The 25,160-nt window shown below is 35.7% G+C and overlaps 1 protein-coding gene across 1 annotated transcript in view; it reads left to right on the forward strand.

Moving 5' to 3' along the window:
- Positions 1-986: 986 nt before the first annotated feature.
- The window catches only part of LOC107674969 (fatty acid 2-hydroxylase-like), a 24,955-nt gene continuing 781 nt past the window's right edge, over positions 987-25,160 (forward strand). The window contains exons 1-6 of the mRNA XM_016469133.1: positions 987-1,377; positions 20,283-20,378; positions 23,399-23,541; positions 23,699-23,799; positions 24,270-24,442; positions 24,526-24,778. Of these exons, the coding sequence (XP_016324619.1) occupies positions 1,084-1,377; positions 20,283-20,378; positions 23,399-23,541; positions 23,699-23,799; positions 24,270-24,442; positions 24,526-24,778 (1,060 nt within the window). The 5' untranslated portion in view covers positions 987-1,083. The remainder of the gene's footprint in view (positions 1,378-20,282; positions 20,379-23,398; positions 23,542-23,698; positions 23,800-24,269; positions 24,443-24,525; positions 24,779-25,160) is intronic.

Genomic DNA, 25,160 nt, shown 5'->3' on the forward strand with positions numbered 1-25,160 from the left:
TTATAAAATATTTTAGATTATTCATACTACTTAATTTTTTTTAAAACAAAATCTGAGTAGAACAGTGACCAAACTAACTTTAATTAATCAATCACTGTTTTATACTTATGTTAATTTCCTATAACATCTATACTCAGTTCTGTATGTTTTATTATTATTATTTGTTTTATATTTCTGTTTGTTTGTTTGTTCAACTGATGTGGCTCGTGGACGTAAGTGTGTGTTGCGGGGGTGAAGTAAACCTCAGAAATAAACAATCATATTTAAAAGGCATTCAATCTCATTTATATTCCACATTACATCAATATCAAGTACAGGAAATTATAAATCTAATTATAAAACTGCCCTGCTATTTAAAAACATCCAGTATGGGAAACCAGCAGCGCTTTTTTTTTCTTTTTTAGTCAAAGGCGGGTTATCTGCGTTTTACACTCTAAAAAATGCTGGGTTAAATACAACCCAGTGCTGGGTAAAATAGGGACAAACCCAGCAATTGGGTTGTTTTGACCCAGCAGTTGGGTTAAATCCCAGCACTGGGTTGTATTTAACCCAGCATTTTTTTAGAGTGTAAGTTAAATGAGAACCTAAAAAAATCGCACTGATCGAGTCACGTCTCACAGTGCCATAAAACGCTATTGACAGCCTGTTTGAGTCGCGCCCTGTGTGCAAACACAGCGACAGGGTTATGACACCAACAACGCCCACAAGGAGGAAGTAGCCTACACTGAGCAAGTATCGATAGTTTACGTGACGAGTTCACTTTTGGCATCGTCATTTTTTTTAGAAAATAAATCATAAAATGACTTTTTTTGTGTGAATTATAAACTAGAAAAATGACACAAACACAGCATGTACATCTTTTTGCACGCTCTTGCAGTCGGCACGCGCAACAGGTGCTCGGATCAGCAGTGATGCGTCATGAATTATTCATGAGATGCTTAATGAGTAGGCTGGGTATGAAGTTGAACTCTGCTCGGACTCGAAGTCGAAAGTCAGTAGTTGTAGTCCACGAGCGCTGGAGAAAGTCAGTGGGGGTCCCACCTGCGTGCCTACCGTTCTCTATCGCCTTGTGGACACCCCTAAATGAATAATAAAATGTCGCCTTCTGTGTCCCCTCGCTTTTTTTCCGAAAAGGAGGTATCCAAACATTGCACCAAGGATTCGTGCTGGGTGTTGTTAGGGACGCGCGTCTACGATGTGACGGGGTTCCTCCGGATGCACCCGGGCGGAGAGGCGCTCATTCTCCGCCGCTCTGGCAAGGACGTCAGCCGGGAGATCGAAGGACCCCCACACCGGCACTCGGAGAACGCCCGGAGGTGGATGGAGCAGTACTACATTGGTGAACTCGACAGAGACAGCATAGATGAAGATACGGAGGTAAGTCACGAAATAGCAACAGAAAGTCACTCAATTACTCACACGCACTATTTTGAGGAAGTTTAACTCTACGAGATCTTAAGATGTCAATCTTTGGTTCAGGAACTATGTTACTCCACACAAACAGAGCCAGAAAGTGATTTAAGAAAGCAGTTTGGTCCGTCAAGGTTTTAAATAGCTATGTCAGATTCGAAATGGAAATCTAAACCTTTATTTGTGTTGGATCTTTTTAATAAATCTGTGGAGTTCGTTCACGATTCGAACTGAATCGATCCGAATCGATCTCCAGTCACCGTCTCACTGAATCGAGAAATAAAACACTGTAAACATGCTTGCGACTCAAGTGCATGCTCACTTTATACGAATCGGAACTAGTTTTGTAAATCGCATGTTATTAAAACATGAAAACTTTTTTGCTGCGTCTGTGTGACGGAAAATAATTTTAGTATTATGTAGTAAATGGAAATTATATGGTTCTAAAACCCATATAAATTTGGTTGGACGTTTGACATTTGTCACAGATTCAGCTTCGAAACACTTAAATAGATCAATAACGATTTAGGATAACAACAAAAAACAGGTTGTGTTCGAATTGTTTTAAAATGTAGAAGAGAACACACAGTGTAGCCTAGTTTATGTGTGTTTCAATCTGCTTTGCTGTATCGCAACCTATACATTTTGTAATTTAAAATAGCAGAAAGGGACTGTCTACAATGTACAAAACGAAGAGGAAAAACGCTCAATTGTTCCATCCATATTCTTTATTCTTGAAAAAGGGCGATCAAACTGTACACACAAAGCCTTGAAACATACACACATCTCACCTGGTAAATACACCGCAAATGTTACATATTGGAAAGAATAAAAGTAGTGGTAATAGTAATGTTATTAAGAAAAACAAGTTTTACATTTACATTTTACAAATTAAATCCCAAATTCAAATAGTGTGTTCTATTACTAGGTCCTAAAAAACTGCTTTCAGTTGGTTTTACTATCATAAGCGATGCAAAAACAATGATATTGAGATGTGCTAATAAATTTGTATAAAATACATATACTAATTTTTCGAATATAGAACAACATTTTAAGGTTGGATTTATTCACAGAACTATAGCACAAGGCATGCTATTGATATTCAAAGAAATACATAAATTAATTGAAATCAAATTAGTGTTCTAACTCAACTTTAAATGCTGTGTGTTGTTACTGATTCCTAAAAGAAATTTTTTTATGTTTGTTTTATTCACAAAACTATAGCACAAAACGTGTTATTGAAAGCAACAATTGCGAAAAATCTCGCAAAGCCTCATAAAGAGTGCTCATCTGCTTTCCTGTACCTTTTATTAATAAACTGTATACCAGATTTGGTCTTTTTATATCAACGTACTTCATCCATTGGCCTACCTTAAGCGTTTTCTTTATAACGGTTTTCTATGGGGGAGAAAAAGCTTAAAGATGTGGTTGATCAGCTTTTTTCGAAGGCTTGATTGTGTTTATGGGGTGCAGTGTCACATGTTCATGCTTCGATTTAAAGAAAAAAGTGTTTGTTTCACATATTTTACCTTTATTCTACACTGCTGTTTCTGTTCTCGTCAAAACAGTCTGTTGAGTTCCTGGTTCCATGAAGCCCCTCCTTCAGAAATACGCAATGGGCTCAGATTGGTTAGCTGGCCCAGTGTGTTGTGATTCGCTAACCACCTAGTGCACGTTGTCTGGAAATGTCACGGTCCCTTACCATTACGGATAGTTGCATGTTCCCGGGGACAGGGGTTGTGTAAACATCGGGGTTAGTGATGTCACAAACCCGGGAAGAAGATCGTTGTAGTCCCTACCAGCCTTTTTTTGTAGTCCTTAAACAGCGATTTCTTTAAAGGTCCCATGGCATGAAAATTTCACTTTATGAGGTTTTTTAACATTAATATGAGTTCCCCTAGCCTGCCTATGGTCCCCCAGTGGCTAGAAATGGCGGCTTGATTGTGTTTATGGGGTGCAGTGTCACATGTTCATGCTTCGATTTAAAGAAAAAAGTGTTTGTTTCACATATTTTACCTTTATTCTACACTGCTGTTTCTGTTCTCGTCAAATATTTCCTTTGCATTGAACTTTGAGCGTCATAACTTTGCAGACATTGTTTATGCTCTAACAGCAACATTACACACTAACTAAAGTTAAAAAAGTTAAATCATAATCAACAACGTGCATTAGCGCATTGCTTCCATATTCCGGGCTGTTCTGCTTGTCTGTAAATAGAATTCAATTAATAGTAAAATTATTAATAAGGTTATTAATATTAATAGTGTTATTAGTATTAATAATAATACTGAATTTGGTCCTCCAATGTTACCGTTTTATTACATTAAGCCACATTAAGCATTTCAGAATGTCCCAAAATGGTGCCTTGAACTAAGAACTGACTGTATTTCTTTATACTTGAGTCCAAGTTCAAAATAAAAATCTACGTACCACTACATTGTGAATGTATGGAGCTGAATGAACCACTGCACTGGTTTTGCAAGAGAATGCAAATATCTTTGCAAGGGGGCGCAAAAGTTTTGCGAGCGAACGCAAAGTTTCTCGGGAGAGTGCAAAAGTTTTGCGAGAGAACGCAAAACATTTGAAAAATATTTTTTCCACCCACCCATTAAAAACAACATCAGAACATCTTTTTTTCAGTGCCACTGTTACCTTGGGCTTGCTTGGCTGGAGTTTAAAAGATTCTTATATTTAGCTTAGTATATCAGTAAAGGTGCATAATAGCTTATTCAGATTTGTTTCATAATTGATGAACTCTGTAGAGCTACTTACAGCTGAATTAAGCTTGGTAATTGATTAACTTTGCAGTATTATTCAATGTACGTATTTCAAAACTGAACAGAACTGAGCTGAATGATGACACAGTTGTCCTTTATGCTGCTTTATTGTTGAATTAAGCATGTTTCCCAACTGATGAACTTTGCAACATTACACTGTTATTGAACATTAAATTAACATTGAAAGAAATGTATTTACAGTAAATAATGACTCTATTATCTTTTTAGAGCTGCTTTACAGCTGAATTTGCACTTGTTTCATAATTGAAGAAATAAAGGTTACTTGCCTTGTCTTAGGAATTGTAACAAGACAAAAACCACTATCAAAATGTTTTTTATAGAAAGACACTCCCTATGAACCAGTAAGACACCATACGGTGTAAATTATTTTATATAATGGTTTAACTTTTAATAACATCCTTTTTTAAAAACATCCTTTTTTTGCCATAGGAAGAGGCCTACTGCGTCCTTTAGATTCAAGATTATTTTTTAAATTATGAAAAGATTGTATTATACAATAATAGGCTATAATAATAATAATGACATATTTTGTGTACAGTATAACTTATTTAAATGGATTATTCTGTAAGTGAGCAGTGTTTGTGTGTGTGTATTCACCAAATTCCTTTTAATTGAAAAAAATCGATTATCGATTTTTTTGAATAAACGGTTAGCAAAGTCGGTTTTATTATCTCAGTTTTTTTACCTGTGCAGTTTTTTTTTTAATTAATATTTGAAAACCATTCCATAAGAAACGCCTAGTTTATCATTGTGATATTTGTGCGTCGTGTCAGCAGGTAGATATTCCACTGAGGGCTCTTATTAGATAAACAAGCCTTCTGTCCCTGCTTGCCTCTCCTCTGTCTCTCCCCAAGGAAAAAGCGGGGGAAAGGACCAGGTATCTTGCCTTCCAGTTCCAGCTTTATGTATTATTCTAATTTTATTGTTAGTTTTATACATATCTAGTCATATAAACAAAACTGTTCGGTATTGTCAGGCTTTTATTGCCATTATGCCTGTAATAAACATCTTGATATGAGGCATGTACTGACTACAAGCTCAAAGTGCAGAAGAAGGGTGGATATTTCAGAATGTAGAAGGTGTAAATGTGTGTGTGTGTGTGTGTGTGTGTAAGACAATCAAACCGGTCTGTCTTGTCTAAGCATTGGCATATACTCCGGCTTGAACAACAACACAATAGCTGAGCAGAAAAGTTTCCACACCACTTCAGGTTTCATAGAGTACTGTCAGCATTCACATGAAAGGGTGAAGTATCATTATAATGAATTGTCACTTCACACTTCCATATTCGTTTCTGAATGAAATCAAGCTGCACTTATTTGCTGGTATCTTGGACCATTTCAACTATATATGTGTATAAAATAAGGGAGTATTAGAAGTTGCATTGTTATTTGTTGTGAGTTCCAATTCCAATTTTTATCAAGTTATTCATAATAAATTCATGCCAAATTCACTGTATACAATTATTCAGTTCCACATTTAATAGCAGATTACTAAGAAGCGGCATGTTTATTCTACTAATTATAGTACAGCCTTTCAGGTTTTCTACACTAAAAGCCTGTAAATATGCTTGCCGGAAAACATATTAAGGAAAAATGTCAAGGAATTTTAAAATAGTGATTTCCAGGCCTGGAAAAGACATGAAAATGAAAACAATTTTAAGAAAATGTATGTAATTTAAATTTAATTAATGGCAATACTTGGCACTGAATATACAATGTTCTATTTTTGCTAAGAAAAAAAATAGCCCTTTTTTTTTTTCATTTTCAAAATCCTCATGTAGTAATCACTAACGACCAGAAAAGTCATGCAAATTAATTTGTCAAAACGTGTGGGAACTCTGACTTATAATTCTCATGCATTTCTGAACCAAAGGCTTTTAAGAACAGATTACATAATTATTTTTAAACCCTCATTGCTGTAATCATTTAGCTTGTTTGTTGTAAAGCAGGAGTGGGTTTGTATGTGATATAGTGAATGGGTGTGTATTTTTGGGATTGTGTGGATTTGAATCCTTTGGACACATTGCAAATTGTGGTCTACATTGGATGCTGCATTTAACTTTGAGGCTTTGAGTCACCCGTCCTGAAACAAGTCATTTCTCAGCAGCTATGATTGCAGTGTAAACAGTCTGATCCTTGTAGTAGTGTGAGGACTTGAATCCCCACCACTCAACACAAAGACTTGGCCCGAGGCATGGCTAATCCATATTTCTACATAGTTTCACAAGCATGTTTTAACATCCTCAGGTGATAAATACTGCTGTAGTACAAAGTATTTTATTATTATTTTTTTAATGAGTCATAATGATTTCAAACTAGCTAATTAAAAAAAACCCTCCATGTTATTGAGTTACTAGTAGTTAAGTATTTTTTTAAGTTTTATATTTAATTCAATGCAAAATATCTACATTTCTTTCAAAGATTGAATGTGTATTTGTCTCATGGCATTATTTGCAATTTTTAGACCTTTGATATCTGATATCAGAGTATGTCATACAAATTTAAATATAAAATTCCCATTAGTTATTGAGTTGCTAATTGCAAATGTTTTTCTTTTGGTCCCAGTTCTTTCAGTGCTTTTATCTTATGATATTTCATTGCAAAATATCAAAAATAGAAGCAAATTTTAGAAACAAGGATTTTTTTTTACAAGGAAATGTTCATCTTTAGATCTTAGAAAAAAAAAATGTAAAAAATATGTTTTAAAAATCTGTTTGAAAAACATTTTAAACAGAACAACTCTTTTCAACATTGGTAATAATCAGAAATGTTTCTTGAGCAGCAAATCAGTATATTAGAATGATTTCTGAAGGATCATGTGACACTGAAGACTAATGATGCTGAAAATTCAGCTTTGCATCACAGGAATAAATTATATTTTAAAATATATTAAAACAGAAAACAGTTATTTTAAATTGTAATAATATTTCACAATATTACAGTTTTGACTGGGTTTTTGATCAAATAAATGCATCGTTGATAAGACATAAAATGAAAGACCTGAAAAAAACATAAAAAGAAAGCCTTGTGCATTTCCACCTAACGTTTGAATCATTATGATTTGATTGATCTTCATGGTAGAGCATTTTAAATGTTAAAGATTTATCAAAGAGAAGATAGCCCTAACCCAGCACAATCTTCAAAAGTTCGGTAAAATTTTATCATGCTTATCATTTTTTATTGTTTTTTATTACGCACTCATTTTCAAACAATTCCATTGATTGCTGTTTGTTCCCACCAAGAAACAACAGTGACTCATGATATTAGTCACATATTCCTATGTAATTCTGAAAAATCTGGCTAGACCTGCTATAAACTTTGAAAACTTGAAAGTATTCGTAGTATTATTGGTTATGACATTGCAAGGACAAACTCAAAAGGCCTTAGTCAGGCAGCAAAACAAATGCCCAAGAAATCTGGGGGATCGTCTGTCTCTTGTCTCTTATTGATCGCTGGTGAAACCAGCTGGACCTGTTGACTAGATGCGGGGGCTGTAGTCCATTTTCTCGTAGTGAGGGTATGACAAGGCGATGACCTGTTATGGGCATGTTGTCAATGATGTACTGACAAAATGGTATCAGGCGGTTCCACTTCTTGAGCAAGCATGAATTTGAATGAGGAGAACGAGATAAATGGATGAGTGAAGTGATGCATGAATGTTTAGGTAAATAGCTGTTAGGGTTATGGATATATTGATTGTCCTTTATGAAACAACTGGCCTTGTGGCTGTTAGTTACTTTGTAACTAGAATGGTAAGATCGTAATGATCAGTATTGTAAAGCATGGCATCACGTCAGTTCATAACTCTGTACAGAGGTGAAAGGAAAAAGGCTTCTTTAGCACCTTTATTTACATCACTCAGACGTTTTTCACAGCACGTATGGTGCCATCTCAAGTAACACCCACATTCCCACTCCCAAATGCTCTGACACATGCACATTTGAATTTATGACTTAAGATTGGATTATTGGTTTTATGTTAAGCTTAAGGTTTAATTTGTAAAACATTTACAGAGATGTTACGATGTTTAGGACTAAAGAAGATATGAAAAATTTGATGAACTTATAATTAGGAAAAATACTGGTCCAGATTTTTCATTCCAAATCAAAATTAACAATCTTTTATTTTTTAATACTTGTGCTATTAATTTATATTTCTTTTCATAATTATTTCTCAAAATGACTTGCTTTTAGGGATGTGCCGATACTGATTACACACACAATTATTACATACATAATTATATACATAATTATACTCATGTTATGGCAGGTAACTGATAAATTGCAGATATTTCAATTTTATATTTATTATATTTGATATTTTGTCTAAATAAATTACAAATTAAATAATAAAATCAATTATTATAAATGCTAAACATAAATTTAGGCATCACAACATTATGTTGTACAGTGTGAAAAAATGCATATTAATTTTGAGATTAGCTAAAGATAACATTTAACAGTATTATAACAGTTTATTATTATTTTTTAAGATTAAATAAGTGTTGCAAAAGGTTTTAAAATGTAAATGTGCATGCTTGTTTCTTTTACTTTTTACAATTAAATATCCAAAATAAAAAATATGATACAGTACATGAAATGTATCTTATATTGGCTGATAACTGTTATGGTACCAATATGTACCAATTCAACTGATGTCACTAAGGCCTCTTATGTTTCATCCAACTACCTACTGTATTTTCCAGCTAGTTTTCCTCCGTGATTGACTACAAACTCTGATCTGAAATTGTTCCATTTAATATGTTTTAAAATATGTCTCAATACAAAAGTAGAAATGGCTTATTAATATAATAGAAATCAAATTTTAGGCTGTATTTGTTCTAGTCCATTTGAAACATTTGGTGAACATCTCACCAAGTCAGTGTGAACTGGTTTAGTTGCCTGTTAATTTTTGAGAAGAACGTATAAGGCAGAGGCATGGATCTCTGGAATGCTTTCTTTCTGAGGACATTATCTAATTTCTCCTTCAATAGCCTTTTTGTTTCCCGTGGCTTCAGTCACAAAGCAGCATGCCAACCTTCACCAAGGGCCATCTTGGTTGTGAATGCTCAATACAGTGAAATTCACTGAAATTCCTTTCATAACATTGTCTCATGGTTGTGATGGAACCTCATACTGGATCAGTGTAGTTCATGCTATAATCTAAGTATGCCTATAACCACAAGACTATAGGATGAACAGGTATCCTCTGGCTGCTATACTGACAGGGACGACCGCTGTACTTAGTTGCTCCGATGTCATCAAACCTTTTCACTTTGTAACCCTCCGTTCTCTTTCCCCAAGGAGACTGTGTCAGACTGCCGATTTACACCTTGGGAACACAAGGCATTTGGGAGCCAAAGGTATGATTGTACAAGATGCTTAGAAGTTCTCACTGATGGATTATAATGTAGGTCACTGATAGATTACACGCAGATGGTTCGGCCACCATCGGTCCCTAAGGTAACAAAGGTTTGCTCGCTCATTAATTGCATCAAGCTACCGGACGGTCCCCAGGAGAGGAGCATACTACAAAACTCATAAGCCTGGCATCACCAGGAGACACTTGTTGCCATGGCTCTGGGTGGAACCCTGGGACCCGGAAAAGCTCTTGGTGGCTAATGTAGCAAAATGCACAATATGGCTAAGGTTGGTTTTTAAATGCCTTCTGGAGACCAACTAATTATTTTCCGTAACTTTGTCAGTAAGTTGATGTAAAAGAGGGAAATCAGTACATAAACTAAAATGTACTTCGAAAGGAAACTCTTGCACGGTTGCTTGACTGTGTCAAAGTTCACACTGACACTGAGCCACACACATGGTTTCGTCGCAACTAATTGAACTGCTTATAATACAATGCATAGAGAATCATTGTGCTAACTGACTAAGTGCGATTCATATAAATCCTGTCCGATTTGTAGCTTCGCAAAGAAAAAGGGTGTATTGTTCCAAAGCTGACACCGTAGAAGTTCAGCAGAGCCAACCTACACATTGATTATGTTGATTTGCTCGAAAATGTTGTTGTCGTATGTAACATTGTAATATTTTAATCATATGAATCACCTGTGTCTTCATCCATATGATGATCTTCTGTTTGAACTCCATTGCATCTGCTAGATCTCAAAGCTTGAAATCTAAACAATGTGTCGGAAAGGTTCTCAAAGATACTTAGATACTTGGTAAAACAAGTTTAACCAGAGAAGGTTATATTTGAAACAATCAGGTGGTGCCATTCTTAGAACTCAAAGGATCTTTTGTAGGATCTCATGAATTCGGTGCTTTTGTAACTTTGGTATTTGAAGGGTGGTTGACTTCAGTGTGCTGATTAAGTTTTTAACAGTTTCAGCCAGTAGAGAAGAACCTGGATTGGTCAGCTTGTCAAAGTCTTCAAAAGAGATACAAATGGAGGACTGACACATCAAAGTGGGAAAACTGTGTTCAGTGTCATTGATTCTGTAGGATGCACGTTACCCCGTCCCCTATCTTTTCAAATGCATTTGCCACTGCCTTTCAGAAATAACTATTGATTTTAAGATCTCTTCTTATCTCAAAAGATACCTGCATTATACAGTTGTTTATTGTAGAGAACTTGAAGCTGAGATGTTCCTCTTTAATGGAGAAGCTGACCCTTGTTTGCCTGCTTGGGGAATATTTGGTAAGGTTGAGTATTAAACTTTAAACTACAGGCATGCATCACTATACCACATTTACAGTAGTCGTTGGTATCAAAATTTCACAATTTTTTATACCGATATCATAGAATGTGAATGAACGCATTTGTGTATTATCAGTATTAATGTAATATTAACAGATTTAATTAGAACAATGGCCTTTTTATTGAGTATTTCTTAATTAAGTGACAAATGCTTTCGAAGATTTTCAAAAGCATTTTCAAAAAGATTTTTTTTTTGTTATGTTATTATATATTTGTAAACAAATAAAATAATTGTATTCTTTTTGTATAATAAAAAATGACAAACTAATTGCAGGCAACAGATACAAATTAGGTAAATGGTCATAGTTTTTTCTGGTTTCTAAGTACTGTACTACCGATACTGTAGAAAAGAGTGGTATTGTTATCAGTTGACTTCGTACCAAAGTCCCAGTATTTTGACATTCATACAGGCATGACTGCACTCAATATCACACAAATAATCTCAAAATGGGAAAAAGAAGTGCCCAGGGTGCAGACGTAGGAAAAAGGATAGTAAGTTTTGAATCTGTGAACTTCAGACGTGCTCGTCCTGTTGCACAGATTTCTAATCTTCTTGCTGAAGCTCTTCCTGGATTGAAGGTCTTTATGTGTGAGAAGGCTCTTGATCACTGAACTCTGTACTATAGGAGATGCTCATGTGTAGAGACCTGCAAATGAAGAAACCTTTGCACTCTTGCTTGAAGGGAGGGACCCAAAAAAGTGTTATTGCATGTAGATTTATGGTCTTTTTTTACAAGTGAACAGCCTTCACGTTTACCCTTTTCATTTGTTTGTTTTTTTACCCTTTGCTCTATGCAAATACAAGTACTTTTACTGGTCTAACTAATGATTTTGACTATTTTGATTTGAAATCGTATTTATTCTGTCATAATGAGATGAGAATTGAAATGGACAGGTTTCAAGACAGATCATGCCGAAAAGTCACAACAACCTTTTCCAACTGTACCAACCCTTGCCCAGATATCTAATCTTTCTCATATCTGCCAACCCCAAGATAATGAAGCTGCTCATTGATGTTAAATTTGGCTTGGCGATTGAGGAAAGGAATGAAGGAAAAGAGAAAAAGAGCGAGAAAATGCATGGGAGGACTCCCAGTATCTGGCCCAGCAGGTTCCACCAGTTCTCTGGTTGATGCAGCTTACCAACCAACAACATCCCTGTTTACGGTAATAGTGGACGGCTCTCAACCCCGCCTACCACTTTAAATTCCAGATTGACAGGTCTGAGATCAGTTTCGGCTTTGGACTAATGTCTTTTATGAGCAAAGAAAAGTGGAAAAGAAAAAGACCCAGATGTGGAAAGATGCATGAGAGGTGAGCACTAAGAAAGAGGCATTGATTTGAATGCAAGGCTTACAGATAACTCGCCATTCAAAACCTTAAAGGAATATTCTGGTTTCATTACATGTTAAGCTCAGTTAACTGCATTTGTGCCATAATGTTGATTATCATAAAAATTAATTTCCACTTGTCCCTCATTTTCTTTAAAAAAGCAGAAATTTGGGTTATACTGAGACATTTAAAATGGAAGTGAATGGGGTCAGTTTGTAAAAGTAAAAATAATGTTTGTAAAAAACACTGTTACAATGTAATAGTATAGCCAGAAGATGACTTTCAAATAATACACAAGTTTTAAAAGAAGAATTAATGTAAGTGGTTTTTAAAAAAATCATAAACTTTACATTTCTGCTTTGCAAAAAAAACCTGGCCCTATTCACTTCCATTGTAAGAACCTCAACTCAGGTTTTGCCTTTTAAAAAAAAAAAAAAGGAGAGACAAGTCAAAATTATTTTTTCAACAACATGCCAGAAATGCTGTCAACTGAGTACTGTAAAACAGAGTACTAACAAGGACACACTTGTCAGATAATGTCCAACTGTGACACACTACAACCAGGCTTGTTATTTTACATGCATGCATAATGGTGGTTCATAATCTTAGAACAGTGATGCATTCAACAACCCTTCCCTCAGTACATTTGCGTTAACGTACTTTTGCTTAGTCATTTACATATGTTGAACAAGAAGCCACATTCTAAAAAATGCTGGGTTATTTTTTCTACACAACTGCTGGGTTGAGCCTGTTGGGTCATATGTTAGGTTGTTTTTTCCAGTGCTGGGTAGTTTTTTTGTGTTACCCAGCTGTTGGGATAGTGGCTGGGTCAATCTCACTGACCGCTGAAACCATACACCCCTCCCCCTCCCTCTGTTGAGTTACTGTCAGAGTGGTCTTTTTTGTCCTCTTCAGGAGAGAGCGGTTCTCAGCGCCGCCGAACTGGTGCACTTCTTCAGTGAAATAAATGTTTGTATACATTTTATTTCATCTATAAAGTCTTTACTGTGCTGTAAATTATATTATTTTTCGCAATGCAACATACAGGGAAGAGATGTCAGTCAGCTAAATGTGTCAGCAAATGTCGTTGAACATGATGAAAACGCCTTTTGCCTTGCATAACATAAATTGATTTTATTCGTTATAATACTGAATTTATTTCTATTTTGAAAATATAAAATATGTTCTCTAATCTTAGTGTTGTTTGTTTATAGGCAGGTTATGGAGTCAGTTATGGCATGTTTCAGTAACGAGTGAAATGCTAAGGTTCGCAGTTCCCCCGCCGAACAGCAGCCCATCACCGGCTCAGATTTCGGCAACACACCGGCACTAGAATCAGCACTATTTTGCTGAAAAGGGATTACAAAGAACGGTTGAATACACTTGAATTAAAATGTTACTTTTTTTTATTTCTAAAATGCTTGTTAAACGTGTTTAAATGTAATATTGTAAACTGTATTCACCCAAATAAATTAATTTTGTGTTTATTATAAAACATTTAACCCAACCAGCTGGGTCCAAATAACCCAGCACGTGTTCTGTCCAATATTTACCCAGCACTGGGTTGCCAAATAACACAGCAATGGTTGTTCTTAACCCAGCATTTTTTAGAGTGCAGCCTTTTCTGCTTATATCACAGAACTTTCCCATGCTTGCCCACCTTGCCAATTGCTTCTCTCAACTCTGCTTGACATAACACCTAAATATCCTACATGGAGAATAAGAAAATCCTTCTACAATTTTTACAACCAATGTGTTTAGAGAGATATGTGGATCTGGGAATTGGAAAGGTTGACGAGGGACTTCTGCCTGCGAATTTACATAAGTGTTGCTCTGAATAACACAAGCCAAATGTTTTACATCTGCCCCAAATCAGTGCCACCATAGCTGATGTTTTCGACAGCTTGGAGTAGTCCATCAGTTGCTGCCTCTTATCAGGATCAGTCTGTCCAACTGTGTATCCTGGCACCGATTGGATAATGGTTAATGATTGACTTGGAAGAACCCTCATGGGTCATGTGACCCTCTTGCCCTGACCATTGTTGAAATGGGTGAGTTAATGCAGCATAGATTTTTTTGAGTTAGCATCATTGATTCCAAAGAACCACTGATTTTATCACTCATTTTGTAAGAACTCCTAGAATGATGCCTGATAAGGTTTCATCAAGATTTATCAGGGATCCAGTTTGACCTGAAATTAATGAATAATTTTTTTTTTTTTTTGCAGGTCAACCTAAATCAGTGTTGTTTAATCCTGCTTCGGAAGGGCCAGTGTCCCGCAGAGTTTAGCTCCAATCTGCCACAGCACACTTGCCTGGAACTTCCTAGTAATTCTGACACCTGAGTAGACTTGTGCCGGTATTCGGTAATGCGATATATCACGGTAATGAATATGCACGATATTGTTATCGTGGGCACTTCTAAATATTGATAACGGCATATCCCTACACCTGAGGTGTGTTTAGGATAGGTTGGAGCTAAACTCTGCTGGTCATTGGCCCTTTAGGACACCCCTGGCCTAAATAGACCCCAATGATGTCAGTCAATTAGCATAGCACTTTTACTCTACTGGAAACCCCTTCTCGACAAGACCACAGGCTTGGCCAGCCAATGATACTTAAACAAACATCTCGTTGTACAAGCATTAGATAAGCAATGGCTCGGGTGGAAGTATCCAAACTAGTATCTGTGCTTTTACAAAAATGACCAAACATCCTCTCTTTCAGCACCTTTGTTAATGCTGAACTGATTTTGAATGTCTGCATTTTATTCGTCTTCTATTACCGAAAACAATAGGGGTGTGTTTTTCCACTAGTTGGTAATGTGGCTACTATTGTTCCTACATCTTTATCTGGGGAATGTGGTGGGTTTGAGCAAATTGTGAAGAGCACTGCCTACCGTCCTGGGACAGTTAAGCTAATTAGGGTTTGGCTAGGCATTTCTGATGGCCTTGGTGCCCTTTTGAGTGTATGTGTCCGAGGTTATCAACCCCCAACCGTACTCTTACCGCCACCCCAACACCATTCGACACACTGCCAGCCCTGTTTGGATTGTACCAGCCTGAGCTCTCTTCCTCTGTCCTCCACACTTTTGTTCTCGCAACTCTTTCTGTATGTATGTGTGTCTCTGTCATTCAGTTTCCCAGACCCTTACTGCTCCATAAAGAAGCATTATTGTTCACCCAGAGGAATTCTTTCAGCCCCCATGCCAGTCTACAGTGCCGGCCTCCTTCTTGCACTCATCTTACTGAACACGCATTTTCTGCATTTCGCCACAGTAAATCTCGTTGATGACTACATTATCAACACAAAACGTAGCAGGATCTGGCTGCTTCCCTGGAATCCAGATGATCCGATGTATCTGGATTAATTGTCTTTAAAAGAACTCATGCTCCAAGGTCTGTCAAGCCCAAATTTAGGGTATCCTGACTTTAGCCCAAATTTAGCGTATCCTTAGGGACAACCCTAAAAACTTTTCACACCTTGTTCATGCAATATTATTTACGGCACTATGTAAACTACACTGTCACTTGATTTTGAGTCTGCCAGCACAGCTGTCGTAACTTTAGTCCAATAGATATTTGCATACCACACCGGAAAATGATACCGTCTAGGTGTAATGACTTATGGCTGTATTTTCATACATTCCACACAGTTGGACTTCATGCAGAGCTTCACTCCTAATCACACAGTGCTTTTGCTGAAAATGACAACTTCCTGTTGCTTTCTTCATTCTTTTTTCTTTCATACCAATAAGGACCATGCTGTACATTTGTGCTTTCTAGACATCAGCATTGACTATTAAAAACCCTCTGTAACCACAATAAAGGATTACTATCCTCGTCCAGATTTACTTTATTCTCTCAATGTCCACTGAGAACAATTGGAAAGCCTCTCTTCTGTAAATAAGCACCCTTTTACAAGGTAATAGGATATAGTGTATTTGGTACACACAAGATCGGTGGTGGGTTGCGTTGTGTACTTTTACAGAGAGACATAAGATCATGTATGCTTGATTTGATTGCAGATTTGTTTAGATTTAATTAACTGTGAAGAAATATAACAAAGGCATAGACCATAAAAATGGAAATGAAATGGAAATAGGAAGTGGTTTAATTTTGCGGTGATTTTTTGTTGTTGTTTTTTTCTTTCAAAATTTCCTTGGTGAGGGGAGTCTTCGTGTTATGATTTTGTGGTACACACAAAGTGGTCTGACTGAATATGTCCCACTGTCTCATAGGACAACAATACATCTCTGTGGCTATGTGACCTAGTTTAGGTTTAACAGATCTACTGACTGGATCATTCGAAAATTTTTCCAGGTACATGAACTTAACCACAAGCCATATTCACATTATTAGACCCAATCTAACATTCTATCCAGTTAAACTTTATGATCTTCATGCTTGTTCAGTGAAAACTGTGTAGTTGAACAGAGATCCACTTGCTGACAGGACGAGCCTTTATTGCAAAGTTAAATTACTCTCATGAATTTTAACATATAAAGATTGACTTACATTTTACGGTTACATTTTTATCTTAAATTTAGCTTGAAGATTTATGTCTAAATGGTAGACCTCATTTTGGAGAAAGTCTCCCAAGTTTTTTATGTATACATGAAATACTTTTGGAAAGTTGTTATATATGGCAGTGTGACATGCTAATCTAAAATGATTTTAAACAGCATTTCGCTAATAATTATTATTACGATCTCATTTTATTTAACATTTGATTTCATTCCACGCTGCATACAATGAACTAACAAGGGAATGTTTAAAAAAAGATTTTAAAATGTTTATAAAATGATACACTTTCCCTAAAATTCATATACATTTCAACCTAAGATCTTGATGTTGAGTGAAATAATAAAAGTACATGGGTATGTTTTGTCAGCTACTGTGTTTATTTGGAGTCCAATAGCAACCTTATCCTTGGAAGCAGAGTTTCGTAGAATGAGGTTTACCATCTAGACACAATCCCTTTGAAGGCTCTTTCCCTCACAGTTCTGTTGTGCTCAAACTCTCTTCTGCACCAGAGATCAGAGAACTCTGAAAGACCCCCAACCAGCCACCTGAATTATGGGATGATTAAACCTTAACCAACCCTGCAACTACTGTCTCCTTTGAACATTTGCAACTTGTTCTAACCATATTCCGAATCTCACATGTTGTAACTAGGCCCTAATTGGCCTTACCCTACCCAAGCTTTTCTAGTTTCCTACTAATTTCCTTTCTTTTAACCCTGAGATAACTGCACATTATTTTGCCTTACTTTAAAGGACTTTTGTACTTTACCATCTCGCCCTGCTTTTCCTAAAGACATCCTCATCTGCTTTTCCTAAGCTTTTTGGCTGCAGCGATCTCGCACAAGAAGCTGCCAAAGCTGGCTAAATAACCTACCAAGCGACCACACATGACTGAACCGTCACGCTCATATCTGCACCTCCACTATCCCGGTTATCGCTTCAGCACCCTTGTTCACATCGGCAAAAGGGCAGCACACCTCTCGGATCACATGTGCTGGTCGTAATGCAACAAGTGCACACACACACTAATACAACACCATTTCTGAGCTATAAAGGCAAATGATTTGCATTCACATTCAGTCATTTTGCGGTGGCTCTTTGACCATAAACTCAAAAACAACACTAAAACTGCCTCACCACAAAGTCATGGAGTTTATCAAGACTAGATAGTATTTTCATTTTGACAGTTTCTAAGTTTGGTACTTGGATGCGAATTGTTCACTTGAAAGCATGTAATCAAGATGTCAACATGCAAGTACATGTCAGATTGAACCTCTGCTTTCTAATCTGTTTTGTATTGTGCAAAAGGCCTGTCGTGCAGGTTTTCAGTGACTGCAGCCCCCTGATAGTGACTGTATCTATAACGACAACTGTTTGTTTCTAGATGCAATCCCTTGTGTATTGTCCTAGGCTCTACTTTGGTGTTTATTTCTGTGTGTGCATTTGTGCTTATGTGTGAATTGTTTCTTCAGGGTGTTAAAAATTCACCTAAAATGTGATTTTATATATATTTGCATTCTTCAGGTCTGTTGAATTAGTGTCACTAACAACCAATGAAGTTTAATCTTTTAAGTGTTAATTCCCCTATCCTCTTTCTGCTTTTGGTTTGTGTGTATTTCTAAGCTAATGATTGGCGTGGCTCTTTGTAAACAGTGAAACACCCCAGCAGTCACGTATGCATAGTGCGTGCTATAGGTGTGTCTAGGTGCAATAAATCGAAATGACCACTCGATATGGTGCTGTATTTTTATTTTTTTTTTATAAATTGTTTAATATGTTATTTAAACTGTAAGTTAAACATTAAAGTGGATGTTATCTTGAGTGTGACGATAACATGGACTGACTCGGAGTAAGCTTTAGCTGATGTCAGTGTCAACAGAAGTGCACTGAAAGATGGGTTTACATGTGTGTATCAGAATAGGGAATATCTGGTCAGGCTCGTTTGCTTTTAAAAGTTCTGGTCTGTTCACCATAAGAAGAATGTGGCTTAGTTTGTTGCAGCTTTTATTGTTTTTTACAGAATTATATGTTTTTGTAGTGGGGGAAGAGAAAAGATTACCCTATGGAGAAAAGATTAGCACTTCCATCCTGTAGGATGAGGCATGACGTAATGTGTGCAGTGATGTGTGTATCATGTGGATAAGGCGTTGTGTACTTTGTGTGGTGGTATGATGATGATGATGATGATGATGATGATGATGAGGCTAGGTGTATCTATGACGTGAAAAGCTTATTTGTCATATTTATGATCACAATTGTCTGCACCATATTGTTGGAATTTTTACTGTTAGATTTGATTGTCACTGATATTTTTTGTTTCATTAGAATTTGTGGTTTTATTTTTCTGAACAACAGCAGATCTGATTCACAAGGGATTTTTGTAACTTTAATGTCTTAAGCCCCGGTTCACACCAAGAACGATAACTATAAAGATAACGATATTAGCGTCCACACCAGCGAACGATATCGTCTGTTTATTCTACGAGCACGCTCGTCTGCCGCTTTAAATTCTTGAGCTCGTTACAGCAGGATGGATTCTGATTGGCTGTCAATGTTTTTATCGTTCATCAGCTGGAGAAAAATCGTTTTGAAAGTGATTCCAACGATATCGTTTCTCTTTGTCTTTATCGTTATAGTTGTGGTGTGGACTGTGCTATTCTATAATATGGAGAACGATTTTTAGAACTATACCTTTATCGTTATCTTTATAGTTATCGTTCTTGGTGTGAACGGGGCTTTATTCTAGTACACTATCTCTGATTTTTTTATTTAATTTTTTATTGAAAGTATTTTGTGCTTTGTTTTTGTTAGTATTTATTTTATTGATTTAGGTTTTTGAACAACAGCAGGTCTGACTTTACGGAACTTTAGTGTATAATTTTTAGACTTAAACCAGAAATATTTCAGAATGTCAATTTTGATTCCACAACTAATATACTTTTGAATTGAGCACACATTTTAATTATTGATATATATATATATATATATATTTCTATGTAAATATTGCAAGTTTTTCAAATAGTTATTCAAGTTAAATATCGGTAATAAAGATCAAATTAAATAAAAGTAGTTTACATATTATTAACATTAAAAATATACTAAATTTTTCCTAATTAAAATACTTGTTACTAATTAAAAAAGTAAGCCTTTTTACCTTTAAAGAAAGGAATAGTGCTTGTAAAAATAAACAAAATAATAAAAATAAAATGTACAAAATTCATGTACACTCACATAACATGAAGGCTTGAACGTTTCTATTTACACAAAGCAGGTCACCTCATGGTGGCTGCTATGTTGGGATCACATGACCAGTCAGATGCTACTTACTGCAACTCGGTATTTCCCAGGTTCATATCTCAAATAAGGCCACGAATCAAATATACAGTAATTCAAACAAATTCATAACAAATGCTGACACAAATTGAACACGGATGAATTTCATCTCATCAAATATGATCATGAGGATCACGTTTTTCTGAACTGTTCCTGTTCTTTTGTTCTAGACTCTGAGACAGAGGAAGAAGATCCCAGAAAGCACCACAGAAGAAGAAGAAGAAACTTCGGCCATCAATAAGTGCAGCAAAGTCAACGAAGAAACGGTATGCAAAAGTGAAATTCAAACTGATGATACAGGCATATTCCTGATGAAAATACAAGCTGTAAGTTAAGTCACAAAAAATGCTTTTTTAAAACAAATACAATGATGGCAATAATGCACAATCCTACAAAGACTGCACTATAGACTTCCATTTTAAGTGCATTTCTGTGCATGTTTCTTTGGCACAAATAAGGATGAGACAGGATGTGTTAGATTAGCCATCTAGCTGATTAGTGAGGTCAACTAGTTTATCTAGAATTTTTCTCTCTTTAGTTGTAGCTTAGTTAATATTTTGCACTGTAGTGCTACACGTCCTGTGTGAACGGCCCATGGGAAACGCATCTGATCGATGTGTGGTGGACATGACGCTAAACCAGTCTAAATGTATATTACTTCCTGAAGACATTACGAAAACATAGTTTTACACATTCATAGGCTTAAAATGACTTTCTGTGGTAATCAACAGATGCTGGCGATTGAGCTGAGCTTGCATTTAACCCAGAACAGTCATTTAATCGCTGTATCACACATTTGTTTGCTTGTCATCTGGAAGTGAAGCTTTAGTTCATATGACAGGAAACCACAAGCAACCATTCCTCTTTTTGCTTGAAGCGACAGTGAAACACAAGCAGAGCAGGTGACTTTCTGTTGCTCTGTCTTTCTTGTACAGTGATTATCATTTAAGACTTATTTCTTGAAAACTTCCTTTTTCTTGTGGTTGAACGATGCCACAATCTGGATAAAGCCAAAATATTTTTGTGCTTCACTGACAATGAAAAGATATGTGAAAAATGCTTGTGTATACACTTCGCTCACTCTGTGTGTGTGTGTGTGTGTGTGTGTGTGTGTGTGTGTGTGTGTGTGTGTGTGTGTGTGTGAATGTCCTGTGTGTGTCCTCTATCAGAGGCATACAGGTCTTTCACAAGCATCGATTGTTTTGTGAATTTGACAGACAGGGTCAACGATTTAGAGAACACTGACCCCTTTGCAGAACCGCGCTGTACCATTCATTACTACATCTAGTAATAAATATGTGCATGCGTGTATGAAGTTGGAGAAGTATTTCCTTATTTACTAGTAATTTATAAAAGAAAAAAATAAATTTTACTTAAGGAAAATGAAGAAAAAAATATGACAAAATTATTATTAAATTCTTAATATTAAATGTTTAATAATACATTATTACTTTATGTATATGTGTATTTAGAAATTATAATTTAACATTTTTAATATTTCCATTATTATATATTACATAATTTGTAAATTATATTTAATATTTGTTATAATTATTTTGTGTGTATATAGTTAAAATGAAAATAATATTATATTTTATAATAATTATATAAATTATAATAATTCTATAAAAAATTATAATTCACCTTTTTTTTTTTTATAGTACAAATATGACCCACCCAGACTTGTTCTTACTCTGTCATTCTTACTCTGTGTTACACTACAGGTCAAAACATAATCTGTGCATCAGGCTTAGGCATAACAACCAACACCGTAATTAATGCCGTAATGAAACTTGAAAGCCAGACAGGATAGGCAGTCCAGACCAGATTTCTGGGTTCATTACAGAAGGAATGTGGTCTCAATTGCTGCACTCCCATTCATTTCAGCGTTGCTGTGAAGCAAAAGCAATTCATTCGTCCTAACATGTCCACCTATTGATGATGTGGCAGACATTTTCTAGAATTAAACGTGAATACATTGTGCTGTCCTCCTCCTCCTCGTTCCACAGAACAAGTCAAGTGGGTGGTTATGGTTAAGCTGCTCTTCGTATTCTGTCATGCAATAATAACTATAAATAACACTGAATAAATCAGAGCTATTATGATGAAGCTTTTTGTTTGTTTAAATTGGCCCCCTAGATAATGTCATTGAATTGCAATGACGTTCTGTATCTTGTGATCAGGTGGCACATTTGGCATGGTCCTACATCCAGACTCTGGAGAGGTGTTAATATGCGCATGATTGCCATGAATGTCAGCCTGCTGTTTCAAAATTACACGCACAGAGCCATGCATAGATAGACGTCTGTTGCTTCAGGTTAAGTCCACCTTGAGTTCAAGGCCTCTGCTTCTTTGAATCTTGGTGAGGTGCCGCCCCCTATAAGTCTTGGGTCTATACTAACTCCAGTGTGTCATATTAGACACACCCACCACCTCTGCTTTATATTGTTATAGTGGCCCCTGGTGGAGAACGTAGGAAAAGCATCTGGTCAAAGTTTGCACCATAAACAAGGAAGTCAAATGATTCAGTAAACTAACATCATAGCCAACATTCCTGGTGCGCAGTACTTCCTGAACTCTGTTAACTTTTACATAATGGCAGGCAAATTAACGGAATATTTAATAAGATGGCAATAAATGGTTATGTTATTCATCTGGTTAACTTACATGACCTTGTTAGTATGAAGTGAATTTTAATATGAATAATTTTGTCATATTGAATTATGATTAATACATTAAATTACTACAGAATTATTTTATAACAGGATGGATTGTTTTAGACACAAACCAACTAATAACACAAAACATCACTGATTATTACAAATGACTAACATGTTCACTAAATAATTCCTATTTTACCTCTGAAATAAAATAATATAAATATTAGATGAAAAACTTAAATGAAATTCAATGTTGCCTTGGCAACTAACTGAAATAAGTAAGTTGAAGTACTAAAATTACTACAAATAAAACTGAAATAAAAATAAAGCTAAATAGAATATACAGTGGGTACGGAAAGTATTCAGACCCCCTTAAATTTTTCACTCTTTGTTATATTGCATATAAATAAAAAAGCGCATAACAAATTTGTTAAAGCCTTAAAACTAAACTAAAATCTTAAAATATAAAAATAATTCAAAATACTTGAATAGTATATCAATAATATTAGAATAACACTGTTATTGGTTATAAATAATATTTATGAATATTATTAATTATATTAGAATATGTATTAATATTTATTTAATATAAAATAATATTTCTATTTTTTTCGTTGTGCATACAGGATCTGGTAGACTGGCGGAAGCCTCTGGCCTGGCAGGTCGGATATCTCAGAGAGAAATATGACACGTGGGTCCATCAGCCTGTGGACAGACCGATCAGGCTGTTTGAGAATGACTTTTTCGAAGCCAACACAAAGACTTCTTGGTAAGACAAATCACATTACAGGATTTACTGCTTGTGTTTGTTTAGTTAAACATTGTACTTTAATAAGTAATAGTGTTATGCTACAGGAGTTGCTACGTTAAGTGTGTGGTGGTTAATTAACAGATACTTGAACCTTGTTATGTGTGTGTTTTTGCAGGTACATGGTGCCAATTGTATGGATGCCTTTGGTGATCTATCTGAGCTGGTACTGCTATGCGTTACTGGCACAAGAGAGGACAAGACTGTTCATTACATCAGGTGTGTGAAAAGTGTGTTTTAAGACATTCTTAGTTGATTTACTTAGTCCTCAGAAGTATTATTTTGACTTCACTAGTATTTATAAACTATTATAGTATTTATTAATATTTAGAATTTTTTTGCTTTTTTACATGTATATTTTATTTTATAGTTTGTAGTAATTTATTGGGGGGGGGTTTCTACATAGCTTTAATTTAATATAGATTTCTGTTTTAGTTTTATTTTTAAACCTAATTATTTCAGTTAGTTGCCAAGGCAAAATGTTACGTTTTTTCCATCTGATATTTATTTCATTTTAGTTTACCGTTATTCCAATTACCAAAAACATTTTTAATAGTTTTAGTTAACATTAACAACACTGGCAGAAACACCCTTCTGACATAAGTGACGCAGTTAAATAAGTAAATGATCTTAGTGAAGGATTATGGATTGGTGGATTATTTTTTTTATTTTACACATTTACTTTTTAGACTACTCCATTCTGGTCCACAAGTACAGCTTTCCGTTCATCTTCATGCTTGGCGTGTTCCTGTGGTCGTTCATCGAGTACTGCATCCATCGCTTCGTCTTCCACATGCGCCCGCCCGCTCACAATTATTACCTTATCACACTGCACTTCCTGTTGCACGGTCAGCACCACAAGGTGTGTGATTCATGAATAATTAATTGAGAAGTTGAATTGACATAATTCATTACATACTACCTAACTCTTTTCTTACCCATCAGTCACCGTTTGACGGCTCTCGTCTGGTGTTTCCTCCGAGTCTGGCCGCCATCGCCATTGGCGCTTTTTACCTCATACTCAGGCAGCTGTTGTCTGAGGGTCTGGGAACCTCCCTGTTCGTCGGGGGTCTGTGTGGATACGTGGTCTACGACATGATCCACTACTACCTGCACTACGGCTCGCCACGGAGAGGCTCCTACTTGTACGGGCTGAAAGCGTACCACGTCAAACACCACTTTGAACACCAAAGGGCAGGTGAGGACATGAGATTTGAGATGATGGGCATTAGAGCATCTCTCTACAAAATAGAGTTTAAGACCAGTGCCAAGTTAAAGTAAATAAAAATGTTTACTGTAAACAATATGTATAATTTACTGTGACCTTAAAATACATTGTTGTATACAAAAAAGTCATTTAAAGTATTTTTTATTACTTTTATATATTTTTTTTAAATATATTAAATATGTATACATTTTAAATAATAATAATAATAATAATTTACTGTGACCTTAAAAAATACATTGCTGTATACAAAAAAGTCATTTGAAGAGTTTTTTTATTACTTTATTATTTTTTTAAATATTTTTTTTACTGTAATGCTTTACAATACCTAAGTCAATACAATGCAAAGTCAATT

Source organism: Sinocyclocheilus anshuiensis, unplaced genomic scaffold (genome assembly GCF_001515605.1).
Source record: "Sinocyclocheilus anshuiensis isolate Anshui unplaced genomic scaffold, SAMN03320099.WGS_v1.1 scaffold1065, whole genome shotgun sequence".
Classification (NCBI taxonomy): Eukaryota; Metazoa; Chordata; class Actinopteri; order Cypriniformes; family Cyprinidae; genus Sinocyclocheilus; species Sinocyclocheilus anshuiensis.